Raw genomic sequence first — 23,216 nt, forward strand, 5'->3', positions numbered from 1 at the left:
TGACCTAATGGATTCATGATGAAGCACAGATAATTGAAAAACATACAGGAAACCCAAAATATGCGCAAAATACGGTTGCTATCTAAATATATTAATAAATATATACATATATAAACAAAGACTGTTCTTCTTAATTCCTTGTGATAAGCTCATGTTTTTTAAGTTATACAAAGTACAATTTTTTTCATTTTCAGCCATTATTATTGAAGGCTGGATCTGTAGTTTATAAGAACACAAAACTATCGTCAATTGAACAGCACAACATGTTGCCCTCAGAAATCTAATCCAATCATTGACTTAGTCAGGAAAACACAAATGACTGGCGAAGAATGAATATTGACAAAGGATCGCTGATATGTGCTCACATTTATCACTTGATACCAATCCATGCAATGCAATGAGTTACGTGTGTTGCATGATATTAATATTTACTCTCATCTCAAGAAGAGAATATGGAATTCTCAGGGCTGAAGAATGCAAGGGAAACGATAATGGGAAAGTATGGATAGTAAACAAAAATGTTTAAATTTAAACATTTAATACGAATGACATCTTTTTATTTAGCAAAATTTACAACTTTTAAGAAAGGCAATAGAGGTATTTCAATTGTGCTCTTTTCAAAGAAGCGTATCAATGCTCCACAGAATTTAATTACTTCTACGATTGTAATTTTATTATAACTTTGAGGTGCTCCGAAGAAGAGAGAGTAGCATGGATAATCTGCAAATTGAATTATGTGCACACGGCTTATCGAGACTCAACTGTATTCCTAAAAGTTCACGCACTAATTCAATTACAAAAAACAATGGACACATGATTCCCAAGCAAATGAGAGAAAAATTCCCAGGCACAGAAATAAAAAATTGTCAGTGTAAAAATCATTTGCCTTGACCTGTACTTGAACCTGATTCCCTTGATTATTGGCCAATTAGTTTTACAACTCTTAAGCTCCCACACTTTGAATTTCAGTGAACTTCAAAGGCTCAAAAGTTCCCAAAAATCACTACACATGCAGAAAACCCATTCCTTTAAAGCCCTCACAAATTCAGAGTAAGAGGGCACCTTGGTAGCTCAACTGGCTTCATCCACGAGGAAATGTAAATAGAAAGTTAAAGGAAGGTGTTATTTTGCTCTTGTTAGACCTCATTTGGAATATGCCACAAGTATTTGGGATTCTTGGGAGAAAATTTGGCAAAAAGAATTAGATAAAGTCCAGCGAAAATCCACCAGATTCGTTAAAAATTGATATGATAAGAACACAAGTGTGACAGGTCTCTTAGGGGATTTAGGCTGGGAACCACTTAAAGTGCGGAGAGAACAAGCGAGGCATACTCTTAGAAAGGTTCAGAACAAACAAGTTTAACGATGACACGAAAGGAATCATAATGGCCCCACACTACGTAGGTAGATCAGACCACAAAGATAAAATAAGGGAGATGGATTCCAAGACAGATAGGTACAAATACTCATTCTTTCCCCGAACAATCAGAAACCATAATAGTAAGAAACCGAAGTCACTTTAGAAATATTAAAAAACATTTAATGCACAATTCAGAACAAAATTGAATATTGGAAAGATATCAGGTATACTTGTAGGTGAATGTGGATTTTAGTTAATAGTTTGAGTATTTGCACGTGTATGGGGTGTAAGGATTTTTGCATGAAGGTATACCATGTTTTGTTGGTGGAATATAAATTTGTGGCTTTTGCATGCAGTTTTTTCCTTAATTACGGGTGGTGCCCTAACACCACCCTTGCGGCAGTGTAAGGGCGCCCTAACACCACACGCCCATGCAGCAGCTTGCAGGGTGTTAAGGAAACGTATGTACACTAGGTCATAAATCTAGGCTTGAGTCCCAGTTGACACAATTGACTTTTTCACCATCAACATCTCGTATCTGTGACATCACCACGTGTCTCCACCAAAGTTTAACTGGCGGCATTTCCTAACATCTCTTTGATTTATTCCCAATCATGGAATTTTGAGAGCAATCAATATTTATGAATGCCTTAGCATTGCGGCTTAATCCACCTTAGTTTACTCATTTGGTAATCCTGCTCACTGAAGACAATGCACTCACCACCAGAGGCTGTCCTCCTTCGGGCATCAAACATGGCCCTCTCGGACAAATCAGCCAAATCGACAGCAACAAACCCTGCTGTCTTCAGGGAAATATCTCTGAGGAATTTCCACGAGGTGCCATCATTCTCATCGCTTTCCTGGCACCCAAGCATAGCCGCCAGCATCTTCTCCCTCGAGTACTTCATGCCGGCAAAGTAAGTAGAAACACAAGATTAATCTCTTGAACTTGAGAAAGTTAACTTAATTCTATGTCTATTCCTGATAGCAAAATTATTTCCAGAAAAGGTTTCATATTTATACTAAAGCTAAAACGAAGGCCTAACAAAAGTTTGAGGTTCCTACCAGATAAAATTTACTCCAATTTCAGAGTCCTATATCAAAAACTGGAGGTATCCGACTCTTAAAAAGCCAACAAGCCCTTCAATGAAGGCAACTGTCATTCTAATCTGCGAACCATTACTTCTCCTTCAAATGAAATCCTAATTGAATCCGCAGCCTTGATTTGAATTTAAAATTTAAATCAAACTTTCTCGGTTCCGACTTCTCAAGTGAATGTTCAATTACTACAGAGCGTTATTCCATGCACAATTTTTATTTTTTGTTACATTAAAATAACATTCCCCATTAAATTGGAAGATATGATTTCATCAGCTTTCGCCTAATTGAACAACACATACATTTGATCACTTAAGACATCGTAGCTTCAGTGGATCTGAATGCATTTCACTTGAATGCTCCTCCCTCTTCCAGCGTGAAGCAAAAATATTTCACACAACTTATTATTTTTACGAAACAGAAAAATTTTGGAAAGTTTTGTTCAGGACAGCTTTTTTGCAATAATAAAAAATTTCATTAGAAAAATTGAAAATGTATATTTATATAAACCAGAAGTTTTAGAATCAAATTTCTAAGAAAATAATATTGATCATGAACACATACGGCACACCCCATATTTTAGTTGTACAACCCTGTCCAATAAATACGCAAACTGAGGCCATAAAAACTTTATCTTGCAAAGTTTAGTCTACATCGATTTTGTCCGCTTGGGTTCACCTTGCATCAAGCATGTAATACAAATAAAAACTGGGTTTTTCACTTGCATGAAGGCATTATAAGTACTTAAATGTTCCTTCAGAAATACTTCATAGCACTTTCTCTTTCTCTTCTATAGTTATTAGGCTTAAGTAAATACAACGACTTTATCTGGTACAAAAACCATTAAGAAATGTTATCAATATTCTTTCAAAGATAACACACTCTAAATAGGAAAAGTAAGCAGAAAACTAAACCATAAACACTGTAATCAACCTGAAGGTCGGTTCAGTAAGTGATGGTAGAGATCACCCAGTACTAAGCCCTATACGGCGTGTGAAAATTCACACATCAGGGTAGGGAGGCCAGTTCCTTTCCCTGTGCCGGTTATGGTTTCCCAGGAAGACCTGGTACCCGAAAAATCACTTCAGCTTGGGTGGAGCTGCAGGTGCCCAGAGTGCCTTGCCCGGGAATCGAACCCGGGACCCTCTGGTCAGCAGTCCAACGCTCTACCCACTGGACTACCGCGACCCACATAAAACTAAAAGGAATGTGAAATAAAGAATTTATGGTGGCAGAGTATAGACTTAAGAAAATTTTTAGAAGATGAATAATGCCAGAAGAAAAAGGATTAGCACTTCATTCATCATTCAACACTCTCAAAATTCTTTTATTTTTCAAATACATATGACTGAAATAGTATGCATGCAATGTGGACAGATTGCACATACACCACAATGGGGTCAATGAAATAATCCTCAAGTTCGTCGGGCAGCAAGGTCACTGCCAACAAGGGACTACTACTGCTCTCCTAAACCTCATTGAGATTGAGATGGTGCACTGCTATCTGATGGAATGGGCTCCACTGATCACAAGCAGGATCATGCAAGTCAGTAAAGATTAATCTTTAATCTTTACAAAGAGTTAAAATCCCAATGTTATGCTGACAAGAATCATTTGCACTAGACCAGGTGATACCCTTAAACAAGATTGATATGCATTGATTTTTATTCTCAAATGACATAATCATTAAAGACTGCAGAATATGAGAGGTTGAAATGACAAAAAAGGGTGTCACAATAACTTTCAGGAGGAAAGACAATGGAAATGAAATAAAACTTGTTAAGATATTTTTACTCTGATGACATTTTACCATAGATTTTCAAACGTTCCTATTTTTTCATATAATTCCCCAACATTCCCCCAGTTTGGGGCAAATTACCAGAATTTTCCAGGATATCCCAGTTCAAGGCCACCTTTAGAGAGAAATTAGATGGGGTGCCCAGAAGTACCCGGCCTGACAGCAGTAGTTGTTTGAAAAATATCACTGTATTAGAAAATATGCAATCTATAAAACATATATTTCAAGTTTGGAGACGCCACGATGTTTAGTATTTGTGGGGCAACCATTGATAGTGAAAGCATTCAGTGAAGTTGTGAAAATGGAGAAAATTGGTCATCGTTATGTGATACAATACTTTTATTTGAAAGGCCTCAGCCCAACCAATAGAAAAAATGAACTGGATTCTACTCTGGGTGAGTCTGCTCCTTTGTTTGCAACAGTAAAATATTGGGTAGCAGGGTTTAAACGAGTCCGTGTGAGCTGTCAAGGTGAGCATCACATTGGACGACCAAATGAGGTCATTACTCCAGAAACGGTGAAGAAAATCCACAAAGTGATACTGGATGATCGTAAACTAAAAGTGCAAGGGCTAGCAGACATAGAAGGCATTTCAAAAGGTGCGGTGCATCGCACATTAACTGAAAATTTGGACATGAGAATGCTGCGTGCAAGATGGGTGCCGCGTTTGCTCATACTCGAGCAAAACCAGTGCCGTGAAGATGTTTCAATTGAGTGTTTAGCGGGGTTTCACAGCAGCAAAGCAGAATTTTTGTGCTGTTTCATAACCCTGGATGAAACATGGATCCATTACTTCACACATGAGACAAAAGAGCAATTGAAACAATGGATTCAAAAGGGAGAACCGCCTCCAAAAAAGAAGAAGACCATTTCATCTGCAGGCAAGGTCATGACATTGGTTTTTTGGGATGCGCATGGAATAATTTTCATTGACTATCTTGTAAAATGATAAACTATCAACGGCCAGTATTATGTGAACTTATTGCAACATTTTAGCAAATAAATCAAGCATTTGGCTAAGAAGAAAGTGTTGTTTCATCAAGACAATGCGCCCAAATGCTCACAAATCCGTTATTGCAATGGCCAAAATTCATGAATTAAAGTTTGAATTGCTACCTCATGCACCTCATTCGCCAGATTTAGCCCCCTAGGATTACTTTTTTGTTTGCAAACTTGAAAAAAATGGCTCGATGCTCAAAGATTTTCCAACCGTGAATGAGTGATACTGGCAGTTAATGGCTATTTTTAGGAGCAAGACAGTTCTTATTATAAAAAGGGTATCGAACTCATTGAACATCGCCGGGAAAAGTGTATATAGAGCTGAAAGAAGATTATGCTGAAAAATTAATTCATTTTTTTCCAAAATGTTTGTATTTTCTTTGTTGGGTCGGGTACTTCTGGGATTACCCTCATAAGCTTTTGACTTTAATCATCAAGGCATTACCATAAATTAGTACATATTTTTAGGAAAACACAAGAGGTCGGTGCATGTTGGGGAAGTGGGCAAGCGCATTGAAATGCCATGCGGCTTACTCACAGAATCCAGTTCGGGGATGGCAAGGGCTGTGCTGAAGACATGAGCACCCCTGCCAGACACCAGCAGGGTGCTCAGGTTGCCAGGGGAAAGGGCAGTTGCTACGACTACCACTTGATCGGAATGGCCCCTGCGCCCGTGAACAGCTTCCCAAATCACTCCTGCCACCACCTCGCCAATCCTGAAACAAAAAGCACCACTCTCTAGATCCCATAAGCATTAATGACGCTGAAAGGGTGCATGCCTGGGGTCAACAGTGGTTTTTAAACTGATTAAAAAAATCTGTTCCAGACTTACCTCAGCAGCTTAAAGTGGGAAGGGTCACCAAAATTTTACAATAGAATAGAAAATGGAATCACTGATTGTAAAATGCAAAATATTAACAAATAGAATATCAATAAATATCACTACACTTAACAGCATGTGACATTAGCACAACAGTGTTGGGGGATGGGCCCTTTCCCTATGGTTTCGTAGGAAGATCTGGGAACTAAAATCCGGTTTGAAACTACTGAAGACATCCAACAAAATTGTACCTCAGAGTTAAAGGCTATCCTGAAAGAAGAGTTCCAGGCAACATTCGAAAAAATGTTCAAAGTGTTGTATTTGGAACAAAGGGATGTATTTTGGAGGTGATAAGCATGATTCAAGGGTAACTAATAAAACCAATTATTTATTCAAAGAGTCGCATATGTTTTTGAACAGACCTTGTATTATGCCAGAAGAGTGGTTTAGTCTGACTGGTGATAATTATTGAAATGAACTGGAACTGAACAGGGGAGGAATTTTGAAGATTGAATGTTTTTCATCACTTTCCTTCATCAGAGTAAATACAGACTGAGTGGCTGGAAACTAATATTGAACCAATTGGTGATATTGAAATGGTTCAAGCGGTGTTGCATATCAAGTGTATTGACCTCTCTTGAATTACTCGGAGGTATTTTACTAAGTTTACTCTGTTCACTCTAAACTGAGAAACACTTTTGTTTTATTCTCCATTTTGAAGATGATGTCAAATCTGACTCGTACAAGTAAGCTTATTGGGGAGGACTTGGAAGACGATCTGAGCCCAGTGGTCGGCGTGGATCGGGGCCACCTGCAAACATTCTTTTAGTCTTCTGAATCTGAGCCAAGTTATTTATTTAAGTTTATGGACATTAGATTCATCTGGTGACGAAACTGGGTAAGTTGGGTACCTACCACCTTCAGAGAAATGAATAAATTTAAAGGTATTTCACAAATCATGGGTGTAGTTTGTATACCTGGAATGCATCTGTATTTGTCAAATGACCCGCTGTACATGAACATACTGGTAAAAAATATTATGTCTCGCGATTGCTTCCCAGCCACTCTAAGATACTTGCACTTAGTGATAATAATCACGGACGATGTGAAGATTGTTTGCATAAGATTAGCTTTGTTCTTTATAAAATAAATGAGAATTTTCAAAAATCTTTTAAACCTGGAAAAGAAGTAGTGATTGATGAAAGCATGGTTCCGTGGTGTGGGTGCCTGATACTGTGCCATTACATATTGGGCAAGCGACATTAATATAGAGTTATTCTTGAAAAGCTTTGGCTACCCAAATATGATGCTTACAATGTTGTTTCAAACTCTGGTGGAAGAGTTAAATTAATCTAAGGGAGGGACACACACATGACACAATAATGAAGATAATTAATACTCTTTTATGAAGGCTGCATTTTATATACGGACACTTTCTACACAAGTGTCCTTTCGGCTAAAGAAGGATTTATCAGTGAAGAATACACACCAGTGAGGTACAGTATGTGCCAACAGGAAATTTTTACTCATGACCATAAAGATTACACAAAAAAGGGGTGATATAATAAGGCTACTAAATTCAGATCAAATGACATTCATGCAATGGACAGACAAGAGGCCCATACTACACGGACAACGTGGAAAACTCACAATTGTACATTAGTTGACATCAACATGGCTCTTAGAAATTAGGTTAGCACTGTGCATTAATTAATAATTACAAAGCTGCCAAGAAATGGTGACTTATCCAACTGAATATCTTCATATTATACATATATTTGAGGAATATGATGAAGTTGTATAAATAGATAGCAATTGAGCTAATTGTCCGCACCATGTTGGTAAATTCTGGCATATTCACAAGAAGATAGGAAGTCGGCAGAAGCCGAGCATTTTACAATTTCATTAAAACATAATTCCCATTTTACTTGATCAACCGACGATTGCTGTTATATCACAAGCATAAAAAAAAGCATTATCTTCTTAAGAAATATGAAAGTGCAACAATAGTAACGCGAAAAAGATGAAAAGAATTCTACTACACAATCAGAAAAATAGTTGGAAGATATTGAAAAAGATAATGAAAGTACGCAATGAAAAAACTAAAAAAACTGAAAACTTATTGCAATAATAAAAAAGCAATATGGCTGTATTGTTTTGATAAAATGCATAATTAGTGTACTTTTTCTATTGCTATTGGAACACAAATAAATGTTATGTCATTTTCCTCTTTTATTACTGTCTAGCATAAAAAAGATAAAATTATCCTCAAAGAAATGAATAAATTTCCTCGGCAAATTTCACTTTTTCTGTTTCGTAGTATTTAAAGTATTAAGGCAATAATCCAAAAGCCAACAACTGAATACGAAACATAATCATTTACCTGTCGGGGGACACTACATTCTGCTTTATCATCTTAAGGCTTCTCTCAAATATCTCATACAGATGTCAGTGTGACCCAATGGCGGGTCACGCCAAAGTAAACATATTAATTTTAGAAAGAGGTTCCCAAAACATGCTGACCAGAATTATTCGCATGGATTGAGCCGGGACCTGAAGGAATGGAAGAGTTTATGAGGAAAATGTGCTTTCAAGCGACAACCCACCCTAATTTTAGTGCAAAAATGCTTGCATATTATATCTTCTACAAATGCAGATAGCTTTCTATATCAGTAAGTTACTGTAAGTATTCCTTCACACCGAGACACACACCAGCTTGCTCAAAACCACTTCTCCGAGTCCCTCTGGAAGCACCCAAACACACCTGCTGGAGTGCATCCCTTCCATTGTGGCATCCTCAGAGGGTTTGACACGGCATGCAAGGCAGTCCAGGTCATCCAGGAGCAGCACCGATGGCTGGCACGCAAAGCACTCATCCAATGATGCCCTCAGGATCTTTCCACAGGCATCTGGCCTCTTTCCTGAAAGCAAGAAGGTTGCATTCTTCTCACCTGAAAACATCTTCACATAACACAACTGCATCATCCTCACTGTACGTGAGGACACTGGTTTTCAATTTGCTTTTAAAGCTATTTTCCATAGGGAGTAGAACCCACTCATTAATACTCGCCGTACCCACGAGTAACTTTGCACTACGTATCACACAGAAACTCCTCCAGTTCCAGATACGCACGTATCACCTTCTAACAGATTATCACTTGGTCCTCAGCAGCCGCCCTAGCCCTCTTAAATGTGCATCCACCTCTGGCCAACTCAACGGCAGGCATACTTGTCATGCTATTCGAAAGTTAGTTGTCATGAAAATTACCTTAACTTTTTGGTCCTTTTCATTTTCTCAAACATACTACCTTGATCAAAAATTTCCCGGAAATTATTCAGAAAATTAAAAATACAAGTTTATTCATCTAAATCTATATTGTCCCATTCAAAGTAATCCCCATCGACTGCAACACACTTATGCCAGCGCTTGATCCAATCCTCGAAACATTTTTTATATTCGGTTTTCGGTATGTCCATCAGTGCTTCCTGCGATTTTTCCATTACTTCCTCTCGGCTGCTAAAACGCGTTCCCCGTAATGGTTTTTTAACTCGATTGAACAGAAAGAAGTCACAGGGAGCCAAATCAGGTGAATTCGGTGGCTGTTGGATGGTATTTGTTGCATTTTTCGTCAAAAAATTACGAATAATGATAGCACTGTGCGACGGTGCGTTATCATGGTGCAAAATCCACGAGTTTTCTGCCCACATTTCTGGTCTCTTTTGGCGAATTGCTTCACGCAAACGTCTCATAACGCCCAAATAATACTCTTTGTTTACTGTCTGGCCTTCTGGCAAAAATTCATGATGCACTACACCGTTGTAATCCATGAAAACCGTCAGCATTGCCTTCTTTTTTGACTGAAAACGACGTGATTTTTTTGGTCTCGGCTCATTTGGTGAACGCCATTCACTTGCCTGATGTCTGGATTGCGTGTCGTACTCATAAATCCACGTCTCGTCTCCAGTAATGATCCTTTTGATGAATGTGGGATCGGATTCAGCCTCGCAAATCATGTCTTTTGCGACGTCAACACGGTCTCTTTTTTGCATGAAATTGAGGTCTTTTGGCGCCAACTTTGCTGCTACACGACGGAAACCCAAATCATTAACCACAATGTCTTGGGCGGATCCATAGGCAATGTTCAAGTCCTCCGCTATTTCTCTGATGGTTAATTTGCGGTTATTGACCAACATTTCTTTTACTTTATCAATTTTTTCACCGACTTTCGATGTCGATGGTCTGCCACTGCGTTCATCATCTTCGATTGACTCACGACCACTTCTGAACCGCTCGTGCCACTGGTAAACGACCGTTTTTTTTAGAGAATCGTTGCAGAAACACTTTTCCAACATTTCCAACGTCCGTGCGCCACTAAATCCGTTTTTTACGCAAAATTTAATACAAGTTCGTTGTTGCAAATTTAAATCCATTTCTGCAATTGTAAAAAATCGCCAACACACACAGAGATAGATGTACTCTTGGCTACGTAACTTTTGCAAATGTCAAGTTATGACACTAAGATTTAAAGGGAATATCAACAACAGATGTACCAATTTAACAAAAAAAACAGAACTCAAATCGGAACGATGGGAGCGGCACACGGTGGTTATTCCGGGAACTTTTTGATCAAGGTAGCATAATGGGTGACTTTTGTGTTTGGGTTCACTTTCTCAAAATCTAAGAGAAGCCACCTAGTGCCCACCACCAATGAAAAAATCAATGTCATCGACAGGAAATAACCACATACACCACACCCCTTCCAACGCCTCTTCCTCTGCAATCACCTCATCATCCCACCACGCCTCACTGACCACAACTCCCTTCCTCACATTTGACCACCCCCTCAGAATTACTAAAATTTTTCTTTGAGAGATATTCAAGGTTGATAATTTGTGGAAATCCATTTGTAAAGCATGAAGAAAGAATCAAAGACTTAGCGTTTCTCCAGAAAAGTATTTATTATTGTTGACTTTCCTCGTGCTTTAAAATTTTGCCTCCTATCGGTCATGGTTCCCAAGAAATAACTAATTCTGTTTGAGCTCCCATTCACTCCCATCTTTCACATAGTGTCTATATACATCCCATATATATCTTATTATAAATTTGTACCCGAGGATGCCATATCACGGTGAAATGCACTACACAAAACCAAATAAATTCTGTGGAAAAGTACTCTCTCCCTTTCATTTGATGGATATACAAATCTTCCATCATGTGAAACTTGACCCTGTAAGGTTTATCACCAAACATAATACACACCTTGCCCTTTGAGCATAACATTTAATGATGATGCTGAATTATGATACTCTCCTACAAAAAGGGAACAAAACTCCAGGCAAGGCTCCTACAATTGCGTAAATTTCCATCTTTGCTTGATATACAATATTTTCATTTTATTTCAACCTTTTCAAAGCATTTCAAATCAAAATTAAAATGAAATAATATGCTAACAAAATGCAAGCAACAGCTTTTATGTTAACTAGATGATAAAAAACTGCTCACACTCGAGAGAGTGAAGTCAACATGTCGTGCAATTCAGATTACCAGGAGATGACTTTTCTGGTGATAATTACATAATTATTTTACATAATTTAAAATATACTCATTTAGCATAATTTAAAAACCAAATTAACGGTAAAACTTTATTTAAACTAAATTATTACATGTGTCTTAATACTAGTAAAATATATAGCTGCATTGAAATGCACATTAGCGGATGACTCCGTTAAAAGTTACTGTTGTGGCATCTCCCGCAGTTTCTTTGGAATTTGCCTCAGGCATAAACACCATAAGTGTTTAAAAAATGGCTTTAACCTCGTGGACTGTGGCGCGTTGCGCACGACTACGAATGCATGTGACATTGTATGTACGGCATTTCGTCACAACATCTAGTTCCTTTAAAAGCCCCCAAAATTTCAGAGTTTAAGAGGACGCCTTGGTAGCTTAAGTGGCTAAAGCACTCGACCGGATATTGAGGGATCTGGGTTCGAATCCCAGTCAAGGCGAATGATTTTTACGCTCTGAAATTGTTGCATTGAAATGCACATTAGCGGATGACTCCGTTAAAAGTTACTGTTGCGGTATCTCCCGCAGTTTCTTTGGAATTAGTAAAATATAATTTACAAATGTGTACATAAGTACATTCAAATATATAAACTTGTAATCAGAATGATAACTGGGAAAAATCGGATCATATCGCTGAGGCCAGTGATATTTTGTTAAAATTCTACAAGATGAAACTCTAGAAGAAATGGAAAAATGAGTTTCTCACTGCATTGATTTAGATGAAGACCGGTCCAGACAGAACAAATATAATATTCACCAGCAGATTATGTAAATTTGAAGACCTAAATTTGAATTTTTAATGTAATATTTTAGAAATTTATACGGGCCTATCAGCAAGAAAATGACAACCAGGAGTCATTGGTAAATGTCTCTTTGTCTTGGACTCTTTAGTCTTTTTTCATAGCTTTAAAAGCCATTTTTTCACTATTTTCAAATGGTATATTTTACAGAAAATTATGAGGCAAAAATTGGCACTTCACCTTTCCGGAAATCATTTTAACAAATCTCTTGGAGTAATTTCCTCGCGAGAATGAAAGCGAAAGGAAAAAGAACAATAAAAGTGATTTGACAACAGGTTACAGGAGAGAGGAAAGGTTATTGATTGGGTCACGTTCAGGTGACCATGTTTTAGCCAATTTTGAGAAGAGTTCCATGGGTGGGCAAACCTAATGTTGGGACAACCAACTGGCGGACCTCGGGCGGCAAATTGAGTGAGGAGGGAGGGAAACCTTCGTGAATACAACTTTGAAATGAGCTCTGCATGAGATGAGATTTACATCTGGACGGTCAAAACCCAAGCTTTGACCCAATGAGAAACTCAACTGAAAAACACACGCTCAACCTTCACCCCTCATCCCCTCCTCTCCCCTACACAGGGCCTGCAGGGGGGGCAGAGAGGGACGGCAAAAGAGGGCCCCTTGCCTCTTTCGAAGTGGGCAGAGCTAGAAGCAAGCATGCTCACAACTGTAGGTTGCTAATTTGTAATCACTGTTGCTTTTCATTTTAGTTATCAATAAAAAGTCCAAAAACAGCTGGAGGTTCTAGTAAAAAAATTTAATGAGAATGTCGGAATCTTATTGCTCTTGTGAGATGAGACACTCCATTGATACACAAAAGACCAACACATAATGTTCTCAATTATCTGTGGAAGATCTCAGAAAGTATTACCTGTGAATATGAGGGTTCTACTGTCATTGGCAAATCACTAAGTGAGGATTTAGATAGAGCACACATATGCCGACCTGGTGCCCAAGGTGAATTAGGAAAGACCTAGGCCAGTCTAGAATAGGCCAACAAGAGAGAGAGAGCGGTGGCGAAGTTTTCAGTTCTTACCAACAAGTCCCCTGCACAAGATAGTTGAGGTGTGGACAAAGTGGGGTGCACCAGAGAGACGTCTGGCTATCTCCTGGGCCACCGTGCTCCTCCCCGTGCCCTGCGCACCTGAAAGAGACAAAAGAGCAACTCATGAGAAGTATATTGCCAACAACAATAAACAAAATAGAGAAATTAACATGGTAGAGTTATGGGTAGAATGTTCTCCAGTGATGGTCCATTCCAAAGTTTTTCAATTTACAAACTTTTACAATAAAATTCCTATTCCAAATCTCAAATGTTAAGTCATGGTTTCTGATGCTATGGATTCATTACGAGACATTTGATACCAATCAATTTAGTTAATGCATAGAATATGTAAAGTATAGAAGAAACTACGCAGGCTGTCAGGAAAGTAACTTACGTTTGTGTGTAGTGAGTGAAGTAGTGAAGTAGACCATAGTATTTTCTGTGGCAACTCGCGTTGCCACTGAACACTTACAATCTAATTTTATTTTACCTAATGGAAGGCACGTTTTGATTGTGAACAAAAAAGAACATTCATGAGAAGGCTTGTTTTTGAAGCTGAAGTTTTTACAGAAAGATGAGGAGTTCCTTTTGAAGGTTATCACTGCAGACGAATACAGATGATTACATCAATTTGATTGTGGGAGCAACAGCAAAACCTTGGCATCACAAATACTAAAAATAAGCCAAAGTGGTGGCTTCTGCAGGGGGAGTTATGATCATATCAATTTTGGATATTCAGAGATTGGTGTTCCAGTTAACAAACTTTGAAAAAAGGGGCTGAAAGGATGTTATAAAACTTCTCCAATGCCATATCAACCACAAAAGGACACATTTCAAAGCACCACAGAAGGGCAACATTCGAAAGAGAAGGCTTCACGCTACACAGATGTTACTCATTGAACTTTGGCACAGGTGCAGTTCTTCCGTAGTAGCCTCAGATTTGTTATTTCACAGTCACACCAAGTTATTTCAAGATGAGTTTGAACTTTATAACGGTGAATTTTATTCAAATGTCTCCCTACTCCTGCATTTATATTTTATTTCTTTTATCTGATGCATAACACAAGTATTTGATTCAAGACAAGTTTTGGCGAAAAATGCAACACCACCACCTTTGTTTCTTTCCCTACAGAAATGATCGACAAGAAAATAATCCCTAAGCTTTAGACTTTTCATTTCATTATCTTTTAGGCCGTGCTCCGTTATACAAAGAAAATCCGGCCTCTCTCCCTGCAATAGGATCTCAATTTCCAGCTTTTTATTTGCTATGTATTGAATGTTTTGATGTAGAAGCTTTACAGAGCAATTTTTTGTGCAATCAACTATATTTTTTTGTATTTTGATTGGGGGTACTGATTATATTGACACGGGCTACCTCTGTTTTCCGTTTCCCTTGTATGCACAAATATTTGCTACATTTTCAATTGCCTTACCTAACAGATATGCCCCTTTGCGATTTAAATGCAAGCCATCGTGAGCTAAGCAGTGATCATTTATACGTTTGTTTACGTCACAGAATACAACCTTAAGAGCACCACAAGCCCATCTAGTTTCTCTTAATTCAGATCATTATTATCATTTTACAAGAACTTATAACTACTTGCATGGCCTCTCTGCTATAACAAAAAGGATCAATTTGGGACCTCATAAGATGAGTACATATCTGTATTACAGAATTCTAGTTGATCTTTCAACTTCTTAAAATATTTATTCCTTTGAGGCCAAAGGAAAATGATTTTTTACTTCCTTGACCCTATTATTTTCTCACTTAAATTTATTGTTCACTTCACTCTATTCTTCTACTTTCTTCTTTCATCAATTGTCTCGAGCATCTCCCGACCACGACCCATGGCTTCCTCATTCTCTTATTCCCTACCACTCATTTACCATTCTTGTACGTGACCGCTCTTTCCAACCTGTTCTGCTGCACCACTCACCTTCCCTAAACCATTTTCATTCCCCAGTCCTTGTTTAGATATTTTTGAGTTTTCCTCAGTACTCCTTCCTTTTCACTTTGTTTAAACCTTCAAGATTCCACTTTGGCACTCTCCTTCCCGTCCCAACCGCAGTTATCAAACCGAAGGTCGGTTTTGATAGGTGATGGTAGAACTCACCCAATACTAAGCGAATCAATTTCACACATCGGGGGAGGAGGGCCAGTTCCTCTTTCTGTGCCGTTAATGCTTTCTCAGGAAGAAGATCTGGTACCCTTTAAATTCACACAGCTTGAGTGGAGCTGAGTTATTTTTTGCCTCTATCCAGAAGCATACCCAGGAATCAAACCAGGATCCTCCGGTCAGCAGCCCAGCACTCTACCCACTGGACCACCACGTCCCGCACATGTATGTACTAGAGGGTACTTGCTGGTCACCTTTGACTTGGCTAAACGTAGCATGCATACCAAACACCAGGACGTTGTGTGAAAATCGAGGGTGGCTGAGGGGGTTGAATGCCTTGGCCAGGGGTGTGAGTCTCAGTCCCAGCTCCAGTGATGCCACCCCTTCCTCCACCATCCCGATGAGTGGCCTGTGGGGATGCAGAGGGAAAGCATTCTTGAACCACAAATGCAAGCAGTGACACACCTCAGGTCGAGGGCCAGCAACATATATAGCCGTCCTAAACAGCAGAACCACACCAAACATAATAACTTGCATCAAAAGGACATTTTAAGTCCTATGGAATACTCCTAAGAACAGGATACTCATTGAACAGGATACAACAGTGCACTGACTGAACATGGCGAATGAGCATACTCAATTAGAAACTGCCACATCCCAGAGCAACAAGACAAATAGTGAGCACAATCAATAATTCTCGTACTTATTGTATTTTGCTGAAAACATGCTATGATGCTTTACTAAGCACCATACAAATAATTTTTTTAAGGCTCTAAAAAACAATTTTTCATGCATTGCAATATTTTTCAAGGATGTTATCTCTCTTCCGTGGTTTAATCACACCATATAACAAAAATGAATACCTATTACTGATGAATGGAATTCAAAACAAAAGTCAATTTTGGTAACATTAAAAAAAAACACATCAGTAATAGATAGATAACATTTGCATGATGGCATTGCATGTCATTTGACCGAAACCCCAGCATAGGCACATCTCTGATTGGCCAGAACAATAACACCTCAACTCTACCATTAACATTTAAGCGTGAAATTAATGAAACTCAGCTCAGAAAGAAGTCCACGAGGATCAGATTTTCAAATGCAACCATGCTCTTCAAAAGTTTTAATTTAGATAGCTGGGTCTTCAAAAATTTTACTTGGAGATCTAAGTATAAAGTACTAAAATTCTTCAAAATAGCACCCTTGTGCATCAATGCACTGATGCCCTGTTAGTCGCAGGGCACTTCCTGGGAGGCGTTGACAGGACGGACAGGTACAGGCAGTTCGTCAGGGCCTCTTCAGCATTATCCAGCGTTCCCAAATGGTCGACTTTCAGGCTACTTTTTAATCTGGGGAACAAAAGGATGTCTGGCGGTACCACATGGGGGCTCTGGGACAGCTAGGGCAAGATCTAAGAGTTAATGCAGGCTTGTCCCACAAGGGCAGCCCCCTGATCTTCTGACAGCACTTAGGAGACTGTCTTGGCACACACCTTTCTCATGGCTAACTCCAAATAAGATTGCTATGCACTGTGGTTTGTGAAACATTGGACTCTCCTGTGCACATTCTGACACTTGGGCATCATTCCCAATTGAGCATTTCTCTCACTTCTCGCACATTTCTGTCGCACTCCTGTTGCTCATGGACATCCAGAGCATTCCTCGTCCTCAACCTCCCCTATACCTTACTCTCTAACATTTTGCGCCAGTGGAGAACCATTCCTAGGGAAACAGGAGTCCTGTCTAGCAGCAATGGGCACGCTGTAATGGCCTGCATACAACTGATGTGGGTCACAATGCCATCCCGAGATCTCCCACCACCTTTCCTACCACAAGTTGCCCCACTCCAATGGTCTTTGTCAGCATGAAACAAATCATTCCACTCATCTTTGAGTCAAACCCTATCATATGGCAGTATATCTATGCAGTTGAGAGGGGTTGCATGACTCACACGGTTGCCTGGCGCTCCCTCCTCTCCCCCACTCCCACTGCCTTTGGTGCCTGCCACACACAGGGACCACACTGCATGTTTTTCAGCTAGAAACTTGAAGAGAGGATCTTGAGAGTCAACGAGAAGCATCCACCCCTGGATCTCGTCGTCCTCCACATTTTCAAACTGTAATGGCGAAGACACAAAAATGGGAAGGTCATGCAGCATGCCCATCCACTTCTGTTTGAACAGCATCTCTACTTTCATTGAGGCCCTTGAGTCCACGAAAAATTTCCCTCATTTCAAACCCAACTAGACTATTATTCCAAAATTTCTTCCAAATTTCTCCTTTCACTATTCTCTTCTACAAATCTGAGATGTTTTCTTCCTATACAACAAGCATCTTCAGCAGTCCTTGCTCATATTGTTCTTTCAAAGTTGTGAAGTTATCACCTCTTGAACCATTGACTGATTGGTTGAAAAAAAAAGGAGGGCACATTTGGAAGCAAATATGTATCTAGCAAAGATCTCTCCATTTTCTAAAACCTGAATTTCCACTTCTAGAACATTTTTCAATTTTGAGCAGTCTTCAAAAGTGTCCCAATTCATCCAAGACTCTCCCTCTACCATATTACCCTAATATTTAAAACCAAATTGTGATACATGAATAATCCACAGGCTAGATGATGCACCAATACATAATAAGGAGTAACCTGAAGTTTTACCTGGAAATCCTTGCTTCTAGTGAAGATTGATGAACAGCTGAATTGAGCATTGCATATGTGAATAAGGTCCTTCGGTTACTCAGACTGGTCTTAGTAAGATTGATCAAACAGAAATCTTCAATTACTGAGGTGTAATGTGCCCAGAAATTAATATTTAGTCATAATCCAAACATTAAATTATGGCCGAGCTGGAGATCCATGGAATCATTCCTGAGGGGTCTACGACACAAATACTAAGGACAGTGGAGAGCAAGCATTCCCTTGAAGTGACTATGGGAACACTCTCGGCACAATGTGCACTCACCCCTGGAACAGGGGTTGCCACATTGGCAGGTGCCAGTTGTCCTCTGGATCATCGATGTCCTCATCCACAGGAGGATCAGCAGTAGGGTGGTGGACGGTGTTGGGTGATTGGGGCTTCCACGGCACCACTCGGACATGGTGCCCATTGCCCCTCAGCCCAAGCACCCTAGAAAGGTGTCTCGGGATGAGGATGTGGGCGTGCGAGACACTGCCATTCCCATGCAGCTGGGCATCCAGCTTCACAAGGGGAGTGTCCACCGCAGCGGACGATGGGCTCTCATGGCTTCGAGTGATGCAGCACCAGAGGTCAGCGTGGCACCAGCCAATGGGCCAGTCTTTGGCATACACAGCCGCATTAACCCCAACTTTCTCCTCCAGGGAAGATGGCATTTGGCAGGCTCGGAACTGTTATGTATAAAAGAATACATAGTGCAGACATTGTTGTGAAGTTTTGGCAATTGTCAGTGATGCCACACCACTGACTGGTAAAGGGAATAGTTGAATATTACTATGGCATTGGCATATTTGCTCGCACTTGAGATAAAATGATAGGTACTAGCTGTCACATATATTTAGAGTAATGATGTCCTTGAATTTTTGTGTTAAAATAAACTTCTAATCATATAATAATGGCATGAATAATTCAAAGAAAAATATATTGTAAAATAAGAACAAGAAAAACACCAGGTGACGTGATCAATAACTATCAGTAAGTTTATAACGTTGATGTCGAGAAGGATGGAGAAGGTGAAATGGACCGAAAAAGGTAAACAAAGGAACGAGGCTTTTGAAATGTGGGTGTGGAGAAGAATTAAGAAGGAGAAATGGACAGAGAAGAACACAAATGAGGAAGCACTTGGTATGGTGGGCGAGGAGAGGGAATTGTTGGGAGAAATCCTATGGAGGCAGGAAAGATGGATGCAAAATTTATTGATTGGCAGTGGGATGTTGTAGACTAAAAGAGGGGAGAATTTTAGGTAAATAAAGAAGTTAGGCTGTTGGGTTGTGTTTTGTTAAGAGATATTAATTTGGTAGTTGTGTTCATCCAAAACCTACCTTAACCATTAGATTACATTACATACATATATATGAGAATCAATGGAGAATCAACATGGCCGCCACACTGAAGTCACGCGTTCCTCTCTCTCTTGTCTGTTTCTATCTCTTTGGGTTAAGTTCGACCCTTTTTGTGCTTTTTTCTGTTCATGTGGGTGTGAGTTTAGATAACGAATTTCCCCGGTTAAAGGTGGACCCTGTTCCCATCAGCTGTTTCAGCTACATAGAATTTAGATTTTCCAGCTTCGCCTCGTGTGGTTTGTCACCTGTCAGCCTGCAGTACCCCGTCACCTCGCCAACAAGGCCCCAGCGATCGGCCGGCCTCTCCGCGGCAACCCCGCCACCGAACCCCGGGAACGGTCTCATCCTACTACTCCTGGTGATCCTCTCCGGTGATGTGAGTGTTAACCCTGGCCCCTCCGGCTCTTCCTTGAGCATGTATTACCAAAATGTCTGGAGCATAAACAACAAAATATCTACGTGCAACTCCCACGACCAAGAGCTATCCAAATTTGATATTATAGCTCTCTCCGAGACTTGGCCGGCACCATCTTTCAGTGACAGTGAGTTGTTCTTCTCGCGCTCTCACTCAATTTATAGACGAGATCGCCCCTCTAGAGGAGGCGGAGTGTTACTCGCAATTAAATCGGTGTTTCTTTCGAAACGAAGAAAAGACCTAGAGACCAACTGTGAAATTGTGTGGAGCGAATTATCATTACCCCATGTAAAGGCCTCAAAGACCAACAAACTATTCGTTGGCTGTTTTTACCGTCCTCCCGCAAGTGACTTGAGTGTACTTGAAAGTTGCCTCGACTCTGTGTTTCGGGCCATAAATCTGGGACCTGTAATTCTTGTGGGTGATTTTAATTTATCTATTCGCTGGGAATCTCCCACGAACGGCCACCCGCTCAATGCCAATGACAATTTTTTTATAGAACACTTTGTAAATGCGCTCCAACTCCCACAACACTGTCTCAAGAGCACCCGTGATACGGCAACCCTGGACTACCTGCTCTCGACCGCTGTGCCCGAGGCAATCACCCCCGGCAGAAATATTTTCGACTCAGACGACCAGTCCATTGATGCCCATTTCTTTTTCCGTGGCTCCTGGAAATCCCGTGGGGCTCCTCCCACTCCATCTAAGCCCTTTCTTGCCTGGTCGAAGGTTCGCTGGGAGGATGTCAACCGCTCCCTCGTCCTTATTCCCTGGAGCGTCCTTTCCTCATTATCCCCTGAAGAAGGAGTGGACTTCTTTCACGCTGTCCTCGAGGCCGTCATAAAAGACTTTGTTCCTCGAGTTAAGCCCAAGACAAAAAAATTCCCTTCATGGTTTAAACAGGATACCATACATGTCCTAGGTAACAAAAATCGCGCTTGGTATCTCCATAAGGCCGTCCCTAATGTGGAAACGCGCCGGTCATACGTTGATCTCCGCCGATATTCCAAATTCCTCATTCGCGGTGACTATGAAAACTACGCTCAGACTGTTTCCTCCAATATATCCTCCAGCCCCAAAAAATTCTGGTCCTTCATCAATAAGCGCCGTAATCGTCCTCAAATTCCCAAAGCACTCTCCTATGGCACCAAAAATGCCGCGGGATCAGAGAGACCCAACCTCTTTCTAAATTTTTTTTCCGATTGCCTGCTGCCTGCTTCTAACCTCAGTATTACCTCTGCCCATTCCCTCCTTCCTAAAATAAACCATTCCCTATCCCACTTACAGACAGACTCCCGGGAAGTCTTTCAATACCTATGCAAAATACGCCCCCACCGCTCACCCGGCCCAGATGCTCTCAGCCCTAAATTTATTCGCAATTGCGCTTCATCCCTCTCACAACCTTTAGCCATCTTGTTTAATCGCTGTTTTTCCCTAGGAACCTTCCCTCCTCAATGGAAATGCGCTAATATCATTCCAATACATAAAACAGGTCCCAAGAATGATGTTTCAAACTATCGCCCTATATCATTGCTTCCAATCCTGTCTTCCGTTTGTGAACGCATTATTCTCAACAGGATTTATTATTTCACCTCTCCCTTTTTATCTCCTCGGCAGCATGGTTTCCTCCCAGGCAGATCATGCCTGACAAATCTCACTGTCTTTCAGCACCACGCCGTCATGGCAATAGACAAATCAAGTCAACTTGATGCCATCTACCTTGACTTCTCCAAGGCTTTCGACGCCCTGCATCATCAACTCCTCCTTCATAAACTCAGCCAACAGTTCGGCATTCATGGTATGTTCCTTAGCCTTCTCTCTACCTTTCTCACCCACAGAACTCAGCGTGTGATACTCTCGGATGCTTCTTCCTCTTGCTCTCCTGTCACGTCTGGGGTTCCCCAGGGCAGTGTCCTTGGGCCATATCTTTTCAATTTATTCGTTAATGATCTTCCTTCCCAACTCCTTTCCTCCCAGGTCCATACACTTCTCTACGCTGATGATTGCAAGATCTACAAGCAAATTAATAACATATCTGACTGTACTCACCTTCAACTTGCCTTACATAAAATTTCCCTATGGTGTGATACCTGGAGGCTTAACTTAAACCCTGAAAAATGCAACATCATGACTCTTGCTCTGAAAAAAAACCCCTTGATGTTTAACTACTCAATTAATTCAACTCCCTTAAATCGAGTAACAGCCATTAAAGACCTTGGCGTTCTAATTGACCAGAAACTAAATTACTCCGGCCACATACAGACTTTAAAAAATAAAGCAATGTCCCTACTAGGCCTTCTTTACCGCTTCACAGAAATTAAAGATCCAATTGCACTCCATTCGTACTTCTCATTAATTGTCCTTCCCATCATATCATATTGCTCCCCCATTTGGTTCACATCATCCCCAACTAACCTTAAATCCCTTGATTGCATCTCTCACTTCTTTACCAAAATAGTCCAACACATATATATATATATATATATACATATATATATATATATATATATATATATATATATATATATATATATATATATATATATATGTAAAAACACAGATTTAGATTTTTAGAATATAGAAACACACACACACACACACACATACACACACACACACACACACACACACACACACACACTCATATATATATATATATATATATATATATATATATATATATATATATATATATATAAATATGTAAAAACACAGATTTAGATTTTTAGAATATAGAAACACAAAGAAAGGACACTCACAATTTGTTATTTGACGTTTCGACAGCACGGCTGTCGTCTTCAGAATCAGAACGTCTTCAGAATCAGACGTCTTCTGAAGACGACAGCCGTGCTGTCGAAACGTCAAATAACAAATTGTGAGTGTCCTTTCTTTGTGTTTCTATATTCTAAAAATCTAAATCTGTGTTTTTACATATTTGTGCGTCGCCGAAGAGCGTTCCATTTCGAAGATATTTTATATATATATGTGTGTGTGTGTGTGTGTATATACATGTATATATATATATGTATATATATATGTGTGTGTGTATATATATATATATATATATATACATATATATATATATATATATATATATATATATGTGTGTGTGTGTGTGTATATATACATTTCTATGTATATGTGTATGTATATATATATTTTTA

The 23,216-nt window shown here is 39.7% G+C and overlaps 1 protein-coding gene across 1 annotated transcript in view; it reads right to left on the bottom strand.

The window, feature by feature from the left end:
* Window positions 1-2,010: 2,010 nt before the first annotated feature.
* The window catches only part of LOC139694178 (peroxisomal ATPase PEX1-like), a 29,421-nt gene continuing 8,215 nt past the window's right edge, over window positions 2,011-23,216 (bottom strand). Inside the window, exons 5-14 of the mRNA XM_071592608.1 lie at window positions 18,562-18,965; window positions 17,503-17,806; window positions 15,885-16,009; window positions 15,598-15,692; window positions 13,475-13,582; window positions 11,336-11,386; window positions 8,788-8,996; window positions 6,088-6,095; window positions 5,794-5,971; window positions 2,011-2,262 (exon numbers count right to left, since the gene is read on the bottom strand). Of these exons, the coding sequence (XP_071448709.1) occupies window positions 2,011-2,262; window positions 5,794-5,971; window positions 6,088-6,095; window positions 8,788-8,996; window positions 11,336-11,386; window positions 13,475-13,582; window positions 15,598-15,692; window positions 15,885-16,009; window positions 17,503-17,806; window positions 18,562-18,965 (1,734 nt within the window). The remainder of the gene's footprint in view (window positions 2,263-5,793; window positions 5,972-6,087; window positions 6,096-8,787; window positions 8,997-11,335; window positions 11,387-13,474; window positions 13,583-15,597; window positions 15,693-15,884; window positions 16,010-17,502; window positions 17,807-18,561; window positions 18,966-23,216) is intronic.

The sequence above is a fragment of the Hetaerina americana genome, unplaced genomic scaffold, assembly GCF_022747635.1.
Source record: "Hetaerina americana unplaced genomic scaffold, ioHetAmer1.1.p SCAF_5, whole genome shotgun sequence".
In the NCBI taxonomy this organism is placed as follows: domain Eukaryota; kingdom Metazoa; phylum Arthropoda; class Insecta; order Odonata; family Calopterygidae; genus Hetaerina; species Hetaerina americana.